The sequence below is a fragment of the Oryzias latipes genome, chromosome 19 (assembly GCF_002234675.1).
Source record: "Oryzias latipes chromosome 19, ASM223467v1".
NCBI lineage: Eukaryota > Metazoa > Chordata > Actinopteri > Beloniformes > Adrianichthyidae > Oryzias > Oryzias latipes.
Genome location: NC_019877.2, coordinates 23942022 through 23967057, shown reverse-complemented (window position 1 = coordinate 23967057; position 25036 = coordinate 23942022). Strand labels below are relative to the sequence as shown.

At 42.3% G+C, this 25036-nt stretch overlaps 1 protein-coding gene across 1 annotated transcript in view; it reads right to left on the bottom strand.

The window, feature by feature from the left end:
• Positions 1-25036, bottom strand: part of ca10 (carbonic anhydrase 10) — a 319572-nt gene that overhangs the window by 180595 nt on the left and 113941 nt on the right. Inside the window, exon 3 of the mRNA XM_023949200.1 lies at positions 14150-14292. Within this exon, the coding sequence (XP_023804968.1) occupies positions 14150-14292 (143 nt within the window). The remainder of the gene's footprint in view (positions 1-14149; positions 14293-25036) is intronic.

Below are 25036 nucleotides of genomic sequence, written 5' to 3'. Positions count from 1 at the left end.
GCTCTCCCGTACGAAGGTTTTAGAGGCCAAAATAGAATGGCTAATACACATTTTAGAGCAAGGAAACAAGCTAAATGGACCAAGCATGTGGACTCCCGTTTGTCCGGCCTCTCCTGACAAATCTACAACTGAGAGCTTGAGTGACAAGTGGTGAAAAACCTCAAAGTTAGGTTCTGCCAACAAACAAAGATGTCACAACATGACTGGACTCCGCCTCCAAGTCCCTCTGATGTCGAATGAGTCAGCTGGAGAATGCAGCCTGCAGTGAAATGGAGGTTTCCAGAGGAGTGGTGGAAAACATGACGCCCTGCTCCTCTATTATGCATGTTTGCCCTGCACAGTTTGTTTCCCCAAACCAAAGCCTACACCACAACTGATCCACAACTAGAAAAGGTGAAGAGTACAATTGTGTTATCCCACGCCGCTCTTATTGGAGGTTTATTTGCGGCCTCCTCATGTCAGACTGATGCAGAAGTTCAGGCAGGTCCTGCTCTATCCATTCAAAATGCTCTATCCATACCAAAGAGGAGAGTCATGAAGATGTTTTTCATTACTTAAATTTGTTTAACTGCCTTAAATGTTGATAATGACTTAATAAAAAATTGAAGTTAAATCCCTAAATCTGTCACACACCTAGGTTGTTCTCCACATTTGACCCGTCCCCTGGGGGAGCGGTGAGCTGCAGACACAGCCACACTCGGGAACCATTCGGTGGATTAACCCCCCAATAGGGTCCCAATGACTAGGTATGACTTGGTTTGAACCCACGACCCTCCAGTCAAAGGGCGGACACTCTACCACAAGGCCACTGAGCTGGTATAATTTGACCAAAAACCATAAATATCTAATGCATAACTTCAGTACTTTTTGAGTTACACTGACCAGAGTTTGGGAACTGTAGAACCTATTTAAAAAATCTCAAAAGACAAGACAAAACATTATGTAGGAAGCATAACGTTCAGCTTTGTGTATGACTGTGTAGATTGGCAGACTTTTGCTTGGCTCAAAACAACTTTGGATCATGAATTTGGTCTGCATCATCTGGATCTGGCCGTGCAGACAGGAAGGAGTTCCAGGCTCAGGAGGAATCAAGATCTGTGAAGTGCTGTCATTTCTGTTTAGTTGCTGGAGGAATTCATGCTGCAGCAGTGAGGACACTGCTGCAGGTCCTGCAGGAATGGAAGTGCAGAGTTCTTTAGCATTTCCATGATCTCCACGTTGACTGAGGAATTTCCTACACCTCCTGTTTGTTTCTCTCCACTCTACTGCAGCTACGAGCTGCTCTTTGTGTCATACAAACTGACTGATTGATTTCCTTTTACTTTCAAACACAAAATAAAACAGTTGAACATGATAAGCAGATGTGATAAATAGAGGATGGATATTATTAACTCTAAAACCCAATCTTGCAATACTTTATTCATCTATGATTCATTCTAATTCATACATTTTCAATATTTCCAGCTTCTATTGCATTCTAATGCATACTCATATTTATTCAAATAGCTGCAAAACCTTCAAAACCAAAAACAGATACTGGATTCTAACCAGGATGCATAATCAAAATAAGCACACATTCAGACTAATGAGGCTTTTTTAATAAAAGATTAAAATTCAAGCTTTTTTAAAAACAAACTCCAAGCAACAGAACATTCAGTGAGTCCAATCTAAGCTTAAGATGTGCTGGAACTGAGAAGAAAAAGACTTCAGTGGTGTGGGGCCGTCTGATGCGGCTTATTTACTCCTCCATGCAGGAGTCTCACTGTAGGAACCTGATGAGCACTGATACACACGAGTTTAAGGAAACAGAGCAGTTTCTCTGCGTAAGCCATGTTTAATAGATTACAGGGTTAATACATGAGGGCAGTGTGTCGGCCTGCAGGGCCCGGGTACCTTATTATATTAGATGATTAACAAAGCCCAGAGGGAATAAAAGGTCAGAGATATAAAAGAGAAATAAGTACCATGGATGAAAAAAGGCTCAGGTGCATCATGAGGTTGGTCTCCTCTGTGGTCGGGAGACTGAATAAAATGTGGCTGATTCCGGTTTGGTGGCTCACAAAAACCACTGTTGAAACCACAGTCGCTACTTTGGACGTCGGTTCTTGTGTTTCCTGCAAATGGACTCATGTTGACGGATTTTTCACTTGCAGGAGAAGGACTCTATGTTTTCAAGCTCACATTCTCTTTTCCATGAAAAAACCTTTTCTCACAAAAGCTGCTTTCACGTTTCCACATTTGAATTTTTTTTAATCCTAATTTAAGTCATTTAGAAATTCTGAAGCTAGGTTCACACCAGGCAATAAACGCGCATTTGTTTTTAGTTCGACCTGGTTTAGCTGGCTATGTGCATTCAATTTTCTACGTAAAGCCCATAAGCTGTTGTAAAAACATGCATAGCTATGTTTTGAAGACAGAACCCAAAATGCGTGTTTATGTGTGTATACATAGAATTTTTATTTGAAGTTGGTGCTTAAACATGTGTTGCCAAGCGGGGTGAATGCAGTGTTAAGGACAGTCAATCTGACCGTCAGTCCCCCCAAACACTGCATGTGTGCACTCCTTAGACGAACAGAGCTTAGTTTGTCCTATGGGCGCCTAGGTATCACATGCACGGCCCATACGTTCAGCAGTTTCTGTCACTAAGACGCCAGAAGGACTAGAGTGTGGCATAGGCACACCGTACCACATCACCTCTACGTCATAAGTGCGTTCAACTCATGTTCTTCTTACAAATACTTCAGAATACACTTACCACGCACATGACCACGTACATTTCCTTTTCTTGACGTCCTTTAAAGTGGCTGTACTGTACGGGCCTCAAGAGAACTACAAAACATATCTGTGCTTCCCTTAAGATGGAGCCATGACCCGCCATGGACCCGGAAAACCCCGAACAGGTTGCCCCCCCTTTGGCTGTATGTGACTAAAACTTTACAAAATGCTTCTCCACTTACACAAAAACTTCTGATGTACAGGAGTCAGGAAATGTGTAAAGTGTGCGTGTGTTGGGCAGGCAGAGTGGAAAACGGTCAGTGCTCTCACAGCCTGGAGTGAGAGGAACAGCCTTCTTTTAAATGCCTCAAAGTCCAAGGAGGTGATGGTGGACTTAAGCAAAACGAAACATGAACATCGGAGACGAGGGGGATTGGTGCAGGACACAAATACCTCAACAACCTGAACTAGTCAGAACTCACACAAGAGACAGAGCAGGCCCTTTTATCCCCAAAGGTTGAAACCAAAGTGTCTGTAGTGAGACGCCACACGTCTTTTACCAGTCAGCGGTGTCAGGGCTCTCTCCTTTGGAGTTATTTACTGAGGCACCAGTGGGGGCCGTTGGTGAGAGGAGGACGAGGGGTGTGATTCAGAACCACTCTCAACAACAGCAGGCATCCTCTGTGTGGGGCTGCGGCTGCAGTGACAGGCTCCGCCCACTGCGCTGTCAGAGAGCTTCAGGAGAGCCATCACTGCCGCTAAAAGACTCAGAACTGCTCGTGGGAAATGATGATCATTGGTGACCTTAAAAACTATCTTTTAAAGTGGTTGTTTTTTTAGGGGAGGGGTCTGTGTTACCTTGACAACTAAATTATCATTAACATGAGGAAAAATCAATGGGATCTATCTATTTAAAATCCAAAACTGTTGAAGTGATGAATAAATAAACAAAAACACACAGAGTACTTATTTACGGAAGCGTTTTTAAGTATATATGCCCCAAAAAACATGTAAAAATTGATTTCTTATAATTAAAGCACAAAACAATTAAGTTGGCTGATTGTGTAAAGAGCTATTAAACAGCTGTGTTTATGAATGAAACTCGCTGCTCTGTGGTTCAAGAAGTGACCCAGAAAACTGGTTTCTCGACACAGCAGGAGCACTAATAATCAGCAAATTAGCACCACAGGGAGCAGTGATGTGGGCCCCAAGCTGGGGGCTTCTAATTGGCAGCTCTCTCTCTCACGTTCCTCCAGACTCTGGGAGCACAAGCAAAAAGCTCATTTGTTGTTGCTGCGTCGAAATGACACCGAGTTCTAGCGGAGAAATCTGATTCTGCCGACCGAGAAAAGTGGATGTGCACATTCCATATGATCAATGCAGCATGGCTGTGAAAAAGTGCTGCAAACAGAAAGGAGAGCGCAGTTTTTAGAAAATCTTTTCTGTTCTGATATGAAAAAGCCTCCTGATGGTAAATATTTGACTCAAATTAGAAATCTTTATATGGTGTTGTACTTGAATCCTCGTCTCTGGTTTGAGCCTCCTTCTCCTCCTCCTCCTCCTCCTCCTCCTCCTCCTCCTCCTCCTCCTCCTCCTCCTCCTCGTCCTCTTCCTCGTCCTCCTCCTCCTCCTCTGTTTTATTTTGCTGCAGCGTTTCATGTTTTCCTGTCTGTCGTCTGCTGACGGATTCCCAGGCTGTTTAGCATTTCTAAATATACACGTCGTCTATGTAAACAGAAATCCATTCTGACGTTTGGAGGATGCACAGTGATGAAAATGTAAATATTAACAAACAAAAACTCCCATAAAATGCAATGAAACTGCAGAACCGACGAGCAAAACAAAGGAGTTCAGCCAGATCTGATCTGATGTCAGCCGCGAGGGACGATAAGGAAAGTCAAGGAAAAAGTGGGAAAAAATGCTTCAATGGTCTACATTTAGATTATTAATTGTATATTTTGAAAATGTTTGGGGAATCATGTTTGGATTGAGTTCTTCGTGGACAGAGGTGTGGCACCTTCACGGTGGGACTGCAGGCCCTGACCCACTTCCCTGCGACCCATCCAGCTGCATCCTGCTGTGCGCATTTAACACTTTCCGTGCACTCACTTATCATCTCCCTCTCTGCCATCAAAACAGCCTGACAATTCAATCACAGAGTGCACACTCGTCTAATCTGATACCCCTAACCAGGCCAAGAAGACAGGAAGGAGTGGAGCGGGTGCATTAAGGCTCAGAGTAGGGAGGAGGAGGGGGAGGGAGGGAGCGGGGGGGGGGGGGTAGTGGTGCACGCAGCAGTGCTGAGCAGGAGCATGCAGCTGTCTGAAGTCTGCGTTGGCGGTTGCACCAGCTACTTGTTTAACAAACACAGAAGTCTAAAGTCGCCGTCTGTGTTTGTGATTCTTTCCAGCAGGAGAAAAACGTCAGAAATACTTTGTTCGAGCCGACCGAGAGGCAGAGTGTCTGCTGCCTGTGTACTTCTGTGTTAATGTACACATTTCTGAGCGCGTTTCCGTGTGATGGTGATCATCAACTTTTATTTTTAAAAGACTGCATCTTCAGTTTCGCACTCTGTGATGCTACGTTCACACCAGGCTCGGAAACGTGTGAACTAGTGACCACTTCCAATGAAAAGGTCCTGTAAAAGGACGTACATGCGGGTGTCAGGCGTCTGTTTTCAGAAACATTGCGTTCACACGTATAGCTACGCAGATTTTCATGCCCGTTTTCAGGTTCGACATACATTGAATGCAGGTTGAAAGTTAAACCAGTCGACCAATCAGAGACTCGGATTTGAAAGTGACGTATGGATGACGTCCCTTTTAAAACACGGCAGCACCGACTGTTTGAAAATGGATCATGAAGGAGAAATGAATGAGTGCAGTTTGAACCCGGATGGAATTATGTGACACCAAGTAATTCATATGTGAGAATAGATCTGTGAAAGAAAAAGCCTGGAGCAAGACTCCCCAGATTTGCACGGCTTTCACGCCAAGCCTCTTCTAACTGGGAGTACACGTGCTAGCATCACATAGTGACAGTCCAGTGTGAACACCATTCGCATTCAAGTGTGTGTGTGGCTTTAGGAAAAATGGTATGGAACACAGCTGCATTTAAATCTACAGGGGTATTTGTATTTACCAGGACTAAAGCACATTAGATGTAAACTGCTGAATTGTGGCTAAAAGGTTAACCGTCCATTTTTCTTTAACTGGTCTGAGTGTCCATCATGTCAGACCAGCCTGAGTTAAGAATCTTGTTATATTGCTCCTCTAACTATAGCCTGACAGGAATCGTTGATGCCATGTGAACAGGACGAAGCAGGAAATAGATGCTGCATTTCTGAAATGAAGTAAAGTTCCTGAAGGCCCTGGGGGTTTAGAATGATCAACATCTAAGCAGGGATCCAACATTTGGAACATGCTCCATAGACGGTCACAGACCTTCATGAAAACCATCACAGCCCAAAACAGCCCAGTTTTAATCAGGACTTTTCTCTAAAAAAGCGCCTCAGCTTTGATTTTTACCTGGTGTACGTAAATGTGATCCATGTATCCCACAAAGACGAACCCCCAAGACCAGAAGATCATCAACCAATTGATTACTGATCAACTGCAAAAAAAAAATCACTTTTTTAAAAGCCACAGCGGCATTAGGAGTGGTAGAGTATGATGTTTTAAGGATGAAATACGAACAGTTATTCTATTTTTAACAGCCCCGCAGAGGACGGCCCACCTGTTCAGGGTGTTCCCTGCCTTTGCCTAACACACATGTGTCAAACTCAAGGCCTGTTGGCCAAATGTGGCCCTCCATGTCATTTTATGTGGCCCCCGAGAGCATAAAAGTTTTTAATTTCTTAAAATAAAAAATAAAAATTGGTTTATATCATTCATATCTAGGGGGAATCTGACTTGAAATATTGGATTGGGCAACTATACATTAGGACTTAAACACTGTCCATATAACCTAACCTGACAGAATCAAATGTAAAAGGATTTATGCTAAAGTAACAAGCAAACATATGTTTTCTATGCAACTGGAATCGTCACTTTAAAAAGTTATAATAAATAAATAATGAGTTATTTAACATTAAAGAGTAATTACATTTATTCTTCAATACATTTAGTTACATGTATAAATTATATCTGGCCCTTCAAGAACAACCACTATGTGGATGTGGCCCTCGGTGAATGTGTGTTTGACACCCCTGGCCTAACAGTAGTCGGGATAGGCTCCAGCATCCTCGCATTAACGGGTTTGGAAGATGGCTGACTGGATAGGAACTCTTTGAACACGTATTTTTTTTTTTCATTCAGTAGAAAGCAGTCAATGTAGAAATTTATAAGGTTAGATTTTTGAAGAAAAAAAAAAGTTCCTAAAATCCAAATGACTGACTGTTGGTCACAGACTGGATGGACAACACAGGAAAGATGGAGGAAAAGCTGAGGAGACCACGGCCTGAGAACACCTCGGGACTTTCCCCACAGGAGTTGGGGGAAGTGACCATGGGGAGGAAAGTCTGTGTGACCTGCCCTTGGACGGATACATAGATGGATGGGTGGATGGATGAGTCATGGACAAATACATCTGTGCAGAATTTACAGAGAAGGTTTACTACAACCCCAGGAGATGCAGAGGTTTTCAAAATGACAACAAACGATGAAGATGTTCCAGTTTTCATCCAGCTGGACGTGAGCTAAGCTCTCAAGAAAGCTCAAAGCTTAAACATGGTGTCACATTTAAGTTTAATTATGTAAGTTATCGATAAAAGAATAAACAGAGAGATGGGCTGTGATAATGTATCGTGTTTTAGACTCTCAGCCTGCTGTAAAGCTGGTAGGGAGGAGCTGAAAACTCATCTTCTGAGTTTCTTTTCTGAACTTTGCTCATACATTTGTGTGCATTTGCAATTATTCTACATCTTTCATGCTGTTCACATTTTGTTCTGATGTTTAGTGGGTGATGTTGGAGAAATGTAATTTATTTTATGTAACAGAGGCTGATCTCTCTGTGAGGAGCTGAGAAATCCCCTCCACAGTGGGCTGATGGACTTACGTCGGATTTAAGGGGAAGTCCGACAAATCATTATCTAAATACGGAGCAGATCTGAGACAAGCTTCTGTATTAATAAATGCATACAAATACATGTTTAAGTGGCTCTATTTCAAATGTAAATACATGGTTTGGTAGTTTTACATTTTACAGAAGGGTACCAAAAAAAAAGATGAGAACAACCTGTAGTTGATATTCAGGGGGCTACGTTGGCTCCGGCAGCACCGGCCCACATCCATCTATGTGTGAAGGTGGAGACCTGGAGAATCCTTGAGCTGATGAAGCTCTGATGCAGTCGTGCAGCCAAAGCACCATCAGAATCTGCAGTTTCATATTTAGGTTGTTGTGTTCTGCAGCTTTGCATGGGTCTGAGGCGGATCAGACTAATGACTTCACTGAGACAGTGACTCTCACACAGAGCCAAGAACACTTCCTGATGCAAATATCACTGAAATAAAAAGCTCAGAGACCAAAATAATGACTTTATAACAATTATTACTGGAATTAACCACTTTCAGTGCCACAAAACTTCAAATGTGAATTTCATTACATAATGGCTTTTATTTCTTATCTATTTAATGACAGAATTGACTAACATTTATGAGCCATTTTCAGCCTCTAGCATCGTTTTTGCATAATGTTTATTGCTTTATTTCATTTCTTCTTCAGTGTATGTCTGAAATGAATTTCTACAAATATGGAAATTGAAATAAAGGTGCTGCTACCATCTTCATCAAATGTATTTAGGATTTCTGTCAAACTTCTAGTCTTCCTCTCATCTTTTTTGCATTTAAGTTTCTACGATTAAACATGAATTAATCAAATTCCCACTCTGATCATCCTTTGATCCATTTTCAAATCATCCCCAGTGGTCTTTTAATTATAATTTGGCTGTTTTTAGCCAAAATCAACCCTTAATTCTCTCTATATATGTCCTGCATCATCAGAAAAATGCCACAAGAACATGTTAAGAACACAGTTTTCATCAGAGTGGGTCTTTAGCTTAAAACATCACTAATTGCACCTTTAGTGCCACTTCACCTGCGTAAGGTGACACTAAAAGTTTTTTTAGAGCGCATGTGCGGTGAGTAATAAAAACGGTCATCCATACGTCAGAGTCTGAACTTACAGAGACAGTCGTCGCTGTACAGGAATGAGGCTGACCTGAGAGGCGGGGTTTTAAAAAGACCTTGATGAGAAAAAACTATTCTCTACTTCAGGATTCACTTAAAAAGGCGTCCGTGGAGGAGGGGGCAGTGAAATGAAATCAGCTTTCTTCACTTGATCAATTATTCAAATATTATTTAATGTTAACATGCAATGGCCTTTCTATGACATTTCACCAAAGTGTGACCGATCCCAGGATGGAGCTGCTCCCCGCCGTCGTCCACAGACCCCCGCCTGACTGCGGCAGAAGCACAGTTGTTTGCAGTGTCACGCCTCATTTGCTGCATTCATGTTCAGGGGTTAGTGAGTGTTGTCTGTTGATGGTGAGCTTTTTACAATCAGTCAACACTAACGGTGGGCGGCCAGCCCAGTTCAGCTTACAAAGCCTCTTAAGGTTCCTGTAATGGGTTTAGCTGCCAAAGAGGAGAATAAATTAATGATGACTGAAAAAGGAGCTGAAAGAAGTCGACGAGGATTTTAATGCTGAGATGACGCAGCGGGAAAAGGTTAAGCTGTAAAAGAGTCGTGTTCTTTTCAAATGCAATGTATAATTTAAGAAGAATTCAATTTTACTTTTTGAAATGGATTAGGCTTCAACAGTTGGAAAAGTGGGACAGACTTTTATCCCACATTAGAGAAAAACATGGAACCAGTTTTTGCACATCACACTGTAACAGAGAGCAAAGAAAAGCTTATGGGGAAATGTAATAAACAATTCTATTATGATAAATTCTATGTCAGACATGAAAGATCTGAGTTATGTTCTGTAATTCAACTTTGATTTTTCTTTTATTCAACCAAAACACAAAAAGCCTCTAACAACGGTTCCAGCTAAGGAGCATGAATGCACCTCAGTGACTTAATATTGTGTTTATTTTGTAAGATGGTCTGCTACTTCCTGTTTCATACAATCCTCATGACAATTTGACTTTTTTTAAATAACTTGCACATACCTACAGCTATGACAAAAACATTTCATGATTCCTGTCAGTTGTCAGGCTGTCTATTTAAAGCGATGAGGATCTGATATGCAACCCCAAGAACATCTTAAAATCCAGTTGGTTTAACAAACAGATGGCCTCTGAGAGCACGTGCACAGCGTGCAACCGATAGTTCACGCTTACAGTAGACAAAAGGCTTTTTATTTAGAGGCTGGTGTGGAGCATGCAGGTGGATCAAACTGGTGCAAAGGCTGTTCCCGCATCACAACAAGCCGGGTATTGCCTGATGCCTAACGCAGGATATTAAAACCATCTACAGGAGGACATTCAGCAACTTGCTGGCCCAGGAAAACAAGAATGTGATTACTTCTTCCAGAGCCGGAGCACAGTTGCAATGACAAGCAAGCAGATTGTTGTTCCACAATCGGCCTGTAATTAGGCAGAAAGCAGCGCACGGAAACATCCACGCCGCCTCGCCTGTCAGGCGTCCTCATGATCAAGACAGAAAAGAAAAAATGAAGCATGATGGGAAAAGTAGCAGGAAACCTGCTCCCAAAGCAGAAGGAGCTTGATGACCAACAAAAGGGGGGATTTCAAAGAAGTGCATGTAGCATCCTGCAGCATGTCGTTGTGGAGTTCCCTAGACCTGCTTGAAGAAAGCAACAGCTCTTGTTTGGGCTAAAGCCGCAGTTATACAAGTACAGCAGAGAGCACAAAAACACAATCTCAGTAGTAAAGCTGGTATATTGGCGGTCTTTCTGAACATGAGACAAAGTGTTCAAACTTCCCAACCTCACAGTTGATTCAAATCTCTTCACATAATTGCAGCTCAAGCAATAGCTGAGTAAATATTTGAATGATGCTGCCTTTTTAGTAACCGATTTCTTCAATCAATTGTACATAGACATGCTAGGCATTCTGTCGTTAATTAAAATTTCTCTTTGGAGGTCAATTAAATTTCCCCTAGCTATTCATTATCCCTAATACAGATCAGCACAAAAATCTATTAGGAGAATCGTTCATCTTCCCTGAGCGGCGCTTATTGGAATGTTGAGCGTTGTGCGATGAGTGGAAGGGGCTTGGAAGGGTTCATCCTTTCCCTCCTCTTCCCTTCGGGGCAGAAAGTGGGCTCGAGCTTTGACTGTGTGACGGTGGCGAGGCTGAAGGCCTTTTACCAGCTTCCACGGCGCGTTTGGCCAAGGCTGAGTGGCTGCCAAACAGCCAGAGATAGAGCGCTGATGAATCAGCACTGACAAGGTGAAGCCAGCTTTGTGTTCGCCGGCTGACAGCTCAGGTGCTCGGAGAGACGGAGACAACAAATTACACTTAGACCACTGAGGGGAAGGGGGGGGGGGGGGGGGGGGGGGGTCAAAATTGCTTTAAAATTCTGCATACGCATAGATGAGCCAGCTCGACTGTCAGCAAATGCAAGAGAGAATTGTGTTGGTTTTTTTTCTAAATAGAGTTGTGGGACGTGTGTGCTGTGGGACGGTCACAGACCATCATTTTTGAGTTTTCCTCACCATGAAAGCATTCACCATTTCCTGCTTCTCCTCCAATTTGAGCTTAAAAAGATCGTTCGTCTGAGTCTCTTGCAATGGTCATGCTTCAACGTGACCAGTGGTAGACTTAGCAAAGAACATCACGGGGGCCCTAATTAATAAAAATAACCATAATACCTTCTTCACTGGTCCACTTTCAAACAGTATCAATGTCAAGAGTCCAAATGTTGTGATATGCTTTTAAGTGAAATTGAATTTTAATATTTATAAAATGTGTATTATTTTTTATGGAAAAAAACACACTGGGTAACAAATGCTGTAATTTGTTATCCAGTTAATCTAATCAAAAGCAATCCAGTAAGCAGGTACAGTAGCATCTGAGAAAAGAACGAGACGTCTAGCAGGAACAAATATGGGTTTATTATCTTTATCTTTGGTCTCTGCAGAGGGACGGGGAACCATGAAACACTTTCACACCAGCAGTTTCATGATTTGTTTTTTTTTTTTTTTATGACAGAGTTCAAAAATAATGGCTGTGGAAAATCTTTTAGAGGGTTTTATGAAGTGCTGGGGGGCCCCAGGCAATCACCCACCTCTGTCCAAATGTGGGCCCACCCCTGAATGAGACATCACCTGCTGATGGTTGTGATGACAACAAGGTTTTCTGGATTTTGAAAGAGAGCCAGAATTAAAAATATAGACCGTTTTTGTGTGTGTCTTTACTAATCTCACTGCTAAAAGGGGGCCATCATTGCGAGAACAGCCCCAGGCAAGAGAGCGAACCCTCTGACCCCTTTAACTTTCCCTTAATTTAGATTGGTGGCTGGGTTTGTGCAGGTGTAACGTCTCACCGTAATCCCAGAATGGACCACAGGATGGGGGGCTCTGAGCTGCCAAAAACTAGGGTACGGGCGCCAACAAGGGAACTTCGCTTCAAAGCGGACACAGACGGACAGACGGAGAGGGAGGGGTTAATGTGTTGTGCATTTCAGGTAAAGGCAGAAAAGGTAAAAAGACAATCTTAGTCTGGGTTGTGTTTGTGCTTAGCCATTGTTTTCAAGCTAATTTGGATTTTTAGCTTAATTTATCCTTAGAAAGCCGACTCACAGCAACACCTCTTCTTTGTTGATGCAATACCATGCAGTTCATATGAATGCAAATAAGCGAAACCCACAAAGCTCAATTTTATAGCCTTTGAGCTTCTCAATAGAACCTCAGAAGCTATTTTTTTTAATGAATCTTCTGTTTGAGAAGCGTCAACACCGACAAACAGGCTTAGACTGATGAATACTTTATACTTTTCTCTTCTCAATGTCTTCTTTTTTGACAAATAAACCTTCAGTGAAGGTGACGATGCCGGTCTGAATGTTTCCTTTAGGAACCAGCTGTGTGGAGGACATCAGCTTTCAGATGGTTCACTGTGAGCGACCTACGCATTCTGCAAAATCCAGAAAGATGTTCTTCTAGTCTTTGGTCAGAAGATGCTCATAGAGGATCTTAACGTCTACAGCACTGTCACTTTTCTCTAAAAGATTTTCTATTAGGCGTTTCTGAGACCTAAACAGTCCATGTGAATAGAAGTTACATGTAACACAAGCAGGAATAGACAAGTTTAACAAGTGACTTCAGAAAAGAAGCTTCAAAACAAATTTATTTTTTGGGTCATTCTTTCTTCTTTGGAATTTTTTTCACATTTTTATATGACTACAGGACGCTCTCTCCTGACCTCAGAGATCAACATTTCTTGTGCCCTTTGATTACTTCTGTTGATCTTTTGCTTTTTTTCACGTTTTACAGTAGTGTTAGGAACACAGTGTGATCAGCAGAAACACTAGAGCCGACAGCATGACCTTTTTTTTAAATCAAGGCTTCATGAAGAACAGCAGTCTGCATGCTAACACTCAAGCTTTGCTCACACCGCCCTAAGCAACGCACGCTCAAGCAGCCAATGAAAAGTCGATGTCAACACGCATTTCAGGTTTTAAACAGGAACCAAAGAAAAAGAAGCCCCTCCCTGCTTGTCCAATGTGAACACCATGGCTAAACGCGTGTTTGAGAACCCACGTTTAGCGTGTATGAAACGGTGCAAACCTATAGTCGTAGTTTGAGTGCAGATGGATTCACCAAATACTCAAAAGTCAAAAAGAGTCCTGAGACCAAAGGCTGATCAAACACGGGTCTAGGACTTCATGGATTTATTCTGAGGAATGCTTCGGCAACAGCACGCCGCAGAGCGTCCTAGACCATTGCCCGAGGCTAACCCTGTGCTCACTGCTGGAATACAAACATCAGCTATCATTAATAACGTTAATCTTACCATGCATGCGTGCACTCTAAAGAGAGTCCATCTGTGAAGGTTTCCCAATTAACAGCTGTCATATGGCACATGACGGAGCACATTTCTGCCCCTAATGCACCAATGTGCAGTGGAAATAATGCAGAATTTGCTTCACTAATCCACTTTTAGGCTGTAGGATTTCACCGCAAAGCCCCTAAAATGAGGCTGAAGCCTTTGTTGAACCAGAACAGGAGCACTAAAGGTCCTTAAGAGGGTGAAGCCTGTTGGATTTTATCATCACAAGAGTGTTTGTTAGGCAATTAGCTTGCAATGTCAGCCAGCACAAACAGCGGCCAGGAGCATCTATCAGGAAAACACATCTTATCAAAGTACAGCTGCGCCCGAATGGAAGGCAGCAGCACAGCCTCCAAGCCCACAAAGAGCAAACAGCAGCAGGCGCACATCAGAGATAACAGCAGCGTTTGTGTCTTTACCTTGCGTCCCCCAGTGTTCAGCTTTATGGGCGTGAGGAAAGGGTCAAAGATCATATGGCTGGTCTCGATGTCAACTGGCGACTGCCTCTTCCCGACTGAGCAGAGGTTCCAGGCCGAGTTGACCAGCCCCCAGAACGACGGCACTGCAACACAAAGACACAGTCAGGGGGGAAACATGTGCGGTGAAGAGATAGGCGCCGGCTTCACACGGACGCCACAGCAGTGACCAGAGTCGGAGCTGCAGCTCTTTTTTCCTGATTTATCATCCTTAACAGGAGAAAGGTAATTATGCCGGTGTCGCTGACAGGAGGACATACCACTGCTCCTAATTCCCAGGGATTTGATTAAAAATGTCAAAGCTTTATTCATTTTCTCTTCAGAGTGGAGCTATTGAGCTTTTAATGAAAAGGCAAAGGCTGCAACAAAACAATAACTTTTTTTTCATTTTTGTAACAAACATTTAATTATGTTCCTATAAACTGAGGAAATGCCTGAGTGGTCATCACATTCACAGAGCAAACACACCACACAGATTAAAAAACTATTGCTTCTCTATGTTCAGATGTCTGAAAATGATCCAGACAGCTTCTAAATAGCAGAAGAAAAAAACGTTAAAATATTTAAGAAAAAAAACATTTATGATGTTTTTTCCTAATTAGATAATGGACAGAATTTTTTTATTTTTTATTTATTGCACCTCAAGTTACAAAAAACCACAGGAGAGTAAAACTAGGTGGAAAAGAGCAAAATGAAAAATATTACTTGAAATAAAATGCGCCTCTGTACTGTATTTTCTGGATGACAAAAAAGTAGAAAAAAATCCCTTTGAAATACCTTTTAAAAAATACAATAGAATTTGTAAAAGTCTTTTGAAAATAAAGCAAAAAGTACAAGGACTGAATTTTCCACAAAATAAGGCGCACTATAAAGTCCTAATTCAAAAAGGACCTCGTAATCCAGTGGACCTAATATATGGATTAGTACACCTGGGTGCTGTTATGAATATACTGTACTAACTAACTGTATGTTGGACAGTTTGGTTGCTAACAAGGTTGGGAGCTAGCATTGTCGTAGCAATGTTTGCTTTGGCACCATCAGTCTGTTATTTAAATCCTTCAAACACTTCTATTGTGAAACATGTAGCATCTTCACCAAATGCATACAGGAAACACAATGCAATAACAAAACAATGTTTTTTATTAACAATTCTGGAGGTTAAATGCAAATGATTTAACACAATGAGATGCAATGCTGGCTAGAATCTCCTCCTGAACTGCTGAATTTTCTGCTTTCTCTCATGAAAAGATTACTGTTATGTGTTCAATGACTTTTGCTGAGTCAGCACGTCAGAAAATGTGCTGGACTCCGGACAGAGGATGTTTCTGTAGTGAGAACCTCACCGCATATGAGAAACTACCGTATTTTCTGGACTATAAGTCGCTCCGGAGTATAAGTCGCACCAGCCCAAAAATGCATTATAAAGTAGAAAAAAACACAGATAAGTCGCACTGGACTATAAGTCGCTCCGGAGTATAAGTATAAGTCGCACCAGCCCAAAAATACATTATAAAGTAGAAAAAAACACAGATAAGTCGCACTGGACTATAAGTCGCATTTTGACGGGAAATTTATTTGACAAAATCTGAGACCAAGAACTAATAACTTGCACAACCTCACATGACACAATCATAGCAGACTGTTCTTAATTTCACAGTAATTCTTTCTCAAACTTTTTTATTTATTCCTTTCATGTAGCATCATTGGCCAACTAATACTCTGTTTTCATCCTTTATTTGTAGAAACAGTTGTCATTTTTATTGCATTTCTGAATCTATGAAATCATTGGAAAATAGAATATTATGTTCTTAGCCTTCAAGATCTTACTGTAAAAAAAGGTTTTCTGATTCTCTGAGTCACTTAACATACTCTTAACACTTAACATACCTCATACATCAAATTGACCCAGGAACATCATCTCTGTTACTCACAAATGAACATAACAGGAGGGTTAACAATGTATTTATTTCAATTTATTTCTAATATAAGTCGCTGCAGAGTATAAGTCGCACCCCTTGCTAAACTATGAAAAAAAGGGCGACTTATAGTCTTGTGAATACAGTAGTACCTAACTGTTTTCCTGTGTCAACAAAGTGATCGTCCGGGACCGAGAAGAGGGGGGGTTGGAAAACTCAGTGACACAGAGGGATCCATAACCATTTTTAGCACTTTGGTGAAAACCAGCTCCTCAGGGCCGAGGAAGTGCAGAAGAGAGGAGCAGAATCCGTCTGTAATCAGCTGACATGTGGTCGGTGAAAGAATGAGATGACGGGTGGATCAGTGACAGAGAGTCAGTGCTGTGGGAGTGATAGGCATCTCAGCCAGTCACTGTCTTATGTAAGACTTGGCCACCGAGACAGAATTCAACGGCTTCTGGAGGAGAGAGCTGCAGCCCGGAGAACGTCAGACGTAGCAAGACGCGGCTTTCAGCTGCAGCAGCCTCAAGCTGCATTCCTCATTTAGCAACACAATGTAACACAAAGATTAGTCAGCAGAGCAATGCTACGCAACTGCACTGAGAATACCAACAAATGGAAAGATCATTTGAAAAAAGAAAATGCAAATTCGTGACAAATATGCGGCGAGGAGGCAGACTCAGCGGGGGGTTCAAAGCTTAAGGTTAAGCGAGTTCTTTGAGACCTGCGGCGCCACTGTTTGCTTTCAGACGCACTCCGCAGAGCCAAAACGCTTCAACGCTGCTGGAACAAAAGCACAGAGTCAAGGGAAACCATAACATTTGCTCAAGGGCCCTCAAAAAGCACTAATTTGGGGTCATGATGCTAATGTCTCTGTTACATTTATGTAAAGAACAAACACTGAGATCATATCAAAACAAGTACATGAGCTGCTGACAAAAAAATAAAATAAAAATCAATATGATTTATTTCATAGAACAATCTGCTGACTCTGTTTCCTAAAGGATAATGACTGTTTGTCACTTAGCAGACTTTCTGCACCAGATTATAAGACACACCGTCAATAAACGGTCGATTTTTAAACCTGTTATTTGTGAGGCGCATCAAACTATAAGGCGCATTAGACGAGACAAAAGAGTCAGAGATGAGTCCGTCAGTCAGACGTTCTTAACGGCGTTTACAGTAAGGAGGAGCGGGGTAGTTTGTCCCAGTCCTTACTTTTCCGCGCTCGTCTTCAAAAAAATCTTTCAGCAGAAATGTTTCCATCAAATGCAAGCCTGAGGTCTTGGCTTTGAATGTGTGACTCGTTTTACTCTTAAAGTTGATCCTAAGAAGAAGTAATAAACCATCAAGGCCATCCTGAAACCCTGTGACCACAAACCCCGTGTTGGGGGGTTGGCTGTCCCTATAGAAGGTCGATAAGATTTCAGAGATAAACTGGGATTTTAAAAGATGATGTGTAAAATTGACTTTTTTACCACCCCTATGATAGTTGTCATCAATGCCCCTTATGGTTAAATTATGGGATTGGAGGGGAAGATCAGCTACTTGAATTATTTTTGGCATTTCGGTAAATAAAGCAAAAAAATATTTAGTGCTTCCTTATCATCACTTCCATAATGTCAGTTGCATAAAAAATAAAAACTTGCCGACAGCCTGAAAAGGTCTACATGCTCAATTCATATTAACAATATTGATCATGTTAATATGAATTGTACTACTGCACCATGTAGTGTGTCCGGGATGAGCCTTAACACAAACGACAAATAAGAAATCCCTTCCCTAATTCTAGAACATGCTTGTAATACGCTACACGTTAGCCACGCTAGCAGATTTGCAGTACCCTCCAACTCCCAACCCTGATTGCAACTGGTAAAAAAAACAGACTGATGCTGCTCCACAGTAGTGTATTCACACTAACACCCAACACCAAAGCGCTGTGTATCTTTCAAAATCACTTCAACACTAGTAAGCACATTCAGGATAAGTCCATATATGAAACGCTCCAGATTATCAGGTGCACTGTCATTAACAAAGAAAAAAAGGCTTTTAAGTGCGTCTCATTTGATGGACAGGCACTAAGCAGGGTTTTGCAATCATTTTTTTTTAAATAATGATAATAAAGAGTTGGAGGACAGCTGCACGCTGCTCCACGTTGAGTCCTTCCCTGATGTTAGATGCAGACCGTGCGGCCGGCACGCCGGTTCTTTTAACGTGAGTCACAGTGCAAATCAGAAGCTTTGCTTGCCAACACTGCTGTGTGTGTGAAGACTTGACAGCTGTCAATACATTCACTGCTTTTTACAAATAGATGTACTTACACTCAGCAGAGTGGGAGTGGTATTCAGAGACACACTACCAATTTTAGACAGACATGTCGGACCTCCAGGAAAACGTCGCTCCCCAGGAGCAAAGGGGCTGCTGGCTTTTGTTGGAGGACTGTTTTTGATTCGCAAACTGCGAACCTTATGGAAAGTCATTGAAAAAAGCAAAAATTATTAAAATACAGGGTTTCATCTTATGACTGTTGTGCTGAGACAACAACTTGACAATATCAATAACTTTAAAAGACAAACATCTACATCCTTATCTGAAGAAGACGAAATTCAAAATAGCTCAGCGTGAACACTTCGACACACAGCCAGGCAAGATGGGACTCGAACCTACAATCTTCCGATCAGACGTTGACCGCCCCTACAGCTGCACCACAGCAGCCCACTCCAATAAGACTTGTCTTTTTAATGTTATATTGGGGATGTTAGGGGCTGCCGAGCTAGCAGGAGAGCATGTAAACAGAGGGATGATGGGAAGGAGGCGGCCCTAGTCTGCACCAACAGTCTGAGGTGAATTTCTAATGAACTCCTGTTGCTCTGCAGAAACTATGTCCTAGATAACAACACACGTTTATTATTTTTATTTTGGCTAAACCAGCATAACTATAATTAAAAGACACTGGGAATGCTTTGACAATACTTTAAAAGATGATCGGGGTGGGACTTTATCGAGCCATTTTTTTAAGTAAAGTCTCTCGTATTTGTGCTTGATGTCACTTCCTTGAGTGCATTTGCAGTAGTAGTAGACTCAGTCTGCCTATCATGGTACTATAAGCTTCAATTCAGTTTTATCTTCTTAATAAAGCATGTTTGATAAATAACCTCAGTTAACCAAAATGATCTACAGTTTCTGTTTAAACTGTTACTGCATTCAAACACAAAAACGACCTGAAGTTGACCAAAATGCTTTTTCACAAGTCCTCCAATTGTTTTTTTATTGGTAAGACTCTTCCCCACCTTACTGCACCACATAACCTACTGCACATTGTCCATCCATTACATTATATGCAGTACTTTAGATATTGTTGGGATTCTGACTGGAGTCGCCTGCAAGGACAGCAGAACGAGTGACTCTAAGAAGCGTAACATAAAGAAGGCTGGCTCAGTTCTGGGTTCTGATCCAGAACATCCAGTGGATTGTTCTTTGAAGGACGCTTCATCAGATGAAGACCATAATGGAGTTAGACTGGAATATTCATCATTAATAACAATCTGACTGATGGGTTCTTGTGTCTGTGTCGACTCTAAATCTATTTAACGCCCCAAAACACATCTCTGCTCATTTTTTGAATCAGACAAAATTATTCCCCTCCTTGCTGCATTGTCCATTGTTTCTAAAATAAAAATGAGTGATCTTATTAATGAGGTGCCACAGATCAGTGGTCCCCAAACCCAGAACCATGGACCAGTGTCGGTTCGTAGGACAGTTGGTGTTAGGCAGCAGAGGAAAAAACACGACCCCCTCCAATGATAATGGTGTTTTGGGTGTTTTGAACATGTTTTTGCAGCATTTTTTAATGATGGAGGTACATGTGAAAAGAAAGTTAATATCAAATTTGTGTTTCAGAGTATTTCTTTATTCAAATTGCAGTGAATCAGGAGCGGACAATCCCTGTAGCTGTGACGAAGGCGCTACAATCGTCAGGCTACGAGCTCCCTGCTCTGCTCCTTTCTGATCATCCAATCACAGACCAATAGATCCATGAACGTCTTTGTTTCCTCATCTAAACTGGAATCTGGATCTAAACTGTTCAGCTGGAAAGCTCAGATATTGCTTGCTATTTTTGCTGCAGCTGTAATGTTAGCTTGGGGTTGTAAGTTAGCGGAAGAGTGTAAACAAAGGGATGATGGGAAATGAAAGCAGGCTTACTCCATGCTAAAAGTCCTACCCTCAACTCAGAGGGGAATTTCTAATAAAACTATAACCTAGAAAACAATGTTTTTATTTTTTGTTTTGGCTAAAAACAGCATAATAATAATTCAAAGAGCACTGGGAACAATTTTACAACAGATGATCTGAGTGGGACTTTAAGGAAAAGTGGAGCAAAAGTGGACGCCTTCTTCAGTCTCCTACTGCCTGTTCTGTGAAAACATTGACATAAACCGGTCTGTGGCCTGGACAAGGTTAGGGAGCACTGCTACCATAAATGATCAAGAAAGACAGAGGTTACTAAAATTGAATGAATTAAGGACATAGTTGAGTGGATGTAGGCATCTCACTAGATGGGTGAGAAGCGTTTTTGAGAGTAACTACAAGTTTTGTGGCAGATAAGATGAAGCAGGGAGCATTAAAAGAGGCGATTTAAGGTTTTAGCCACGCAGTTTGAAATGTATGAGGGAGCCGTGTGTATAATGGGACAAGCAACCTCTTTCCAGCTACTTTATAGAGTCTAGAGAAATTAGCATCAGAGGCCATAAATATACCTCGAATACACTATGAACAGGCTGCTTTGCTAAAGAGTTATCACGTTATTACATCAAGCAGTGACCCACGCACAACTGACTTCTGAATTCCTGCCACCACTATTTATTTCAAGCAAATACAGCAGAATAGAATGAAAAAACAATGAATACGGTCAGAGTCATCATTTGTTAAACGCAGCAATGAAATAGGGAGCAGCACCATTCATCAAGAGGGCTGTGTGAAAGGCATGAGAGGCCTCCTCTGATGCAGACTCTCTCGTCACAATGACAGGAAATCCACCTGCAGAATCAGAACTCAACCGGGAGGGAATCGATCTATCAAACTGCGGCGTCCGGTCGTAAATGTAAACATAATTATTAGCTGTTGATAGAGTCCTAAATGCAGCTATGGCGGCAAGGGACATCACTCAGTGCTGTGAGAGGCACAAGCAGCTCTGTCAATAACCTGCACAGACCTCGGATGCACGGATAGTCGTTTATTTCACTTAGAGGACTCACTGTTGAGACACCAGCTTCAATTCCTTATTGGCGAGCTGTGAAAGTGGACGGGGATATATGGAGTGGCCTTTGCGGATGTCACACCTTATGGATGCATGATGGCATGGAATAAGGGCGTTTGAGAGAGGCAGGTTTTTGTCCCATGAACATCTTCATCTCTCTTTTTTTTCATCGGAAGTCAGTTTGGATGAATGAAAACATGCAGGTTGGGCTGGAGCGTGACAGCAAAAGTAGATGGTGTGAGCGCAGCGGTTTGTCAGCGGATGGATTGCCTTACAGTCATGCCTGGATTATGAAACATTTATAAATAAATAACCTATTTGAAGCATAAGGTACAGTGTTCCTGAACTGTCATCCATGTTTAGAGCTCTGACTGAGGACAGAAATGAATCAGTGAGACAGCTATAATAATGCCATCCATCCATCCATCCTTCCATCCATCCTTCTTCGTGACCTCCTGAATCTCTTTTGGGGTCATGGGGCTGCTGCAGCGCATCCTAGCGACCGTGGGTGAACACAAATCTAATGTTGTTGTTTAGTTATATCTTTACACTGAAATGTTTTACTATTGCAGATGTTGAAAATCTTTTTTACAAACAATCAAAAAGCAGATCATCTCGATCTGTTTGACTCACTTTGAAAAAATGAATCCATTTAGATTAGACACCAAGATTACAACCATATTAATGCATGTAATAATTTACAAAAACTTTCTGCAAAAAGCAACATACTTCTAAACAAATAACTTTTTTTCTTTTGATCTAGCTTAATGCTTACCTTATTAAAACCAGGTCACGTCTGGTCTGCAGAAAACCTGTCTGGATCTTTCTCCATTGTCTGCTTAGAAAGTGCTTAAGAAATGAAAGAATAAATTGGCCGGATGTTAATCCCCACCATCAGGTCCACGTGTCACACATGGGGACGTTAAAATGTGCAAAGTGGCGTTTTTCCATTTAAAAAAAACTATTGTTTAAATCACTGAGTAAAATATAATTAAAAACCTTTAATTAGGAGCGCGAGATGCTGGGAGCGCGAGATGCTGTAGTATCGCGAGACCCAGCGAGACGAGTGTGGTGAGTCGACTTGGCGGCGCGTAAGCATTTGAACAAACATTTTCGATCTTGTTTCATTTTTCCGCCATATTAAAATATTTCCTGCTAACTAACATAACCTGTTAAGAGTATTAAGCTTCTGTCAGCCTGGAGGACCTGGAGAATTTCATTGACGAGTGTTTTAATACCTGCAACATGGTGAAGCCCAGAACCGCCACCACCACCCCCTCCGCCAAGCGTGAACGGCCTGAGGACTCTCCCGGGGCTGTGTCCTCTCCAGGCAGCGGAATGAGCGATATCCTGGATTCGATTGATAAAAAGCTCTCCAGCTTTGATGGCCGCCTCAATCTGCTGGAGATCCTCCATAGAGAATTTCAAGGTCTGCGGGAGTCTCTGGAATTCAGCCAGCAGCAGGTGCGGGAGCTCGCAGCGGAGAACCAGGCCCTCAGAGAGACCGTGAAGACCCTGGGCAATGACACCGCCCGTCTCTCCGAGGAGAACCGATCCATCAAGGAAACCCTCCTGGATCTTCAGTCGAGGAGCATGAGAGACAATCTAGTGGTCGCGGGGGTTCCAGAGGAGGCAGGAGAAGACCCCGAGGCCACCGTTAGATCCTTTTTACAGGTCCACCTGAAGCTCCCCAAGGAGGAGGTGCAGAAGATCTCCTTCCACAGGGTTCACCGCCTCGGAGGAAGAAGGTCCGACCACCAGCGCCCGCGTCCTATTGTGGCTAAATTCGAACATTTCAAACAGAAGGAGTTGGTGAAGGGCCGCGGACGGGAACTGAGAGGCACGCATTACAGCGTTAATGACCAGTTCCCGGCAGAAATCCTCCGCAGAAGGAAGATCCTGTTCCCGCTGAGGAGGAAGCATCTTGCTGCTGGTTCGAGAGCGATTGTGGCCGTTGACAAACTTTACGTGGACGGCCGGCTGTTCCGGGACCCGGAGATCACCCCCTGGCTGTGCTGAAGGCTTTCAGACCCGCGCTGAGAACATCTGCGCTGCCCAGAAGAAACCCGCTAAACTTACTTCAATGAATGGAAAACCGGATCATCAATAATCCACACCTCGATCGCAGGAAAACAGTCTTTTTTTTCTTCTTCGTCACCTCAGTCCCACTGATGTTTCTATTGTTGTTTTGTTGTTGTTTTCGTTTTCCCTTCTCTCTCTTTTTTTCTTTCCTTTACTCTCCCCCCCCCCCCTCTCCCCCCTCATTATATGTAAATCACTTGGAAGCAACTCATCCTCGGTAAGTATTTATTTATGCACGGAACGGGCGCGCGCACACACAAGCGCACACAGGGGCGTGCACATGCGATCCCGCACACACACGCCGACATACTGCAATCACCTCACACAGGCTCTCATAGGACGCACGCGACACGCAGCTTACATAGCCAGAAAACGTTCACGCGCACAGCGCTTCTCAATGCGGGCACGCGCGCACGGACTGGTACACAAGCACCACTTAGCTTTACACCTTTTCAGTCAGAGCAGCTATGAACAGTCTTAACATCGTTAGCTGGAATGTGCGTGGACTTGGCTCTGAGCCAAAGAGACTGAAAGTGTTAAATCACCTGGATGGTCTAAAAGCAGATATAGCTCTACTGCAGGAGACCCATTTATCAAATTCTTTGAATCACCTTATGTGCTGCTTACAATTTCCAGTTATATACTCTGCCAGTTACAACTCCAAACAACGAGGAGTTGCTGTTTTAATTAATAAAAATCTTAATTTTACTCATAAGGATACAGTTACTGACCCAGAAGGCAGATTTGTAATCATTAATATATCCATTCAGAATAAGGACTTTTGTATAGTGAGTATTTATGGTCCTAATGTTGACGACTCTTCCTTCTTTCACAGATTCTTCACCTCACTCTCAGTCCACTCTGACTCCACAATCATTATAGGAGGAGACTTCAACCTTGTTTTGGACCCTGAACTTGACAGACTCAGCACAGCAGCAAACCAGCGTACATGGCGATCTGCAAGTATTCTAAAGCAGTACATGAATGATCTGGGTCTCTGCGACGCGTGGCGCTCATGTCACCCAAGCACTAAAGGGTTCACCTTTTTTTCTCCAGTTCACTATTCACACTCCCGTTTAGACTATTTATTAATCAGTAACTCTCTTTTAAAAAATATTCAAAGCTCCAATATCCATCCAATCATTATCAGTGATCATGCACCAGTCTCTGTAAACATTTCTAGGGAAAAATCCACACCCTCTGGTACAACCTGGAGGTTTAATACGTCTCTGTTAAAGGACCAGGAATTTCTTGAATTCTTTAAAAAAGAGTGGGCAACCTTCTTAGACTTCAACAATACTCCAGACGTCCCACCGTGCGTTCTTTGGGAAGCAGCAAAGGCAGTCATGAGAGGGAAAATCATTTCTTATTCAACGCACAAAAAACGCAAAGAGAAAGCAGATTTATTAGAATTAGAAAATAAAATCAAAACCCTGGAGACTGCTTATGCTGCTTCTGCACAGGAACACATTCTGGGAGATCTGAAAAATTTAAAGCTGCGGTTAAATGACATCATTAATAAACAAACACAATTTCAAATACAAAGGCTACGACTTGAAAGATTTGAAAACTCTA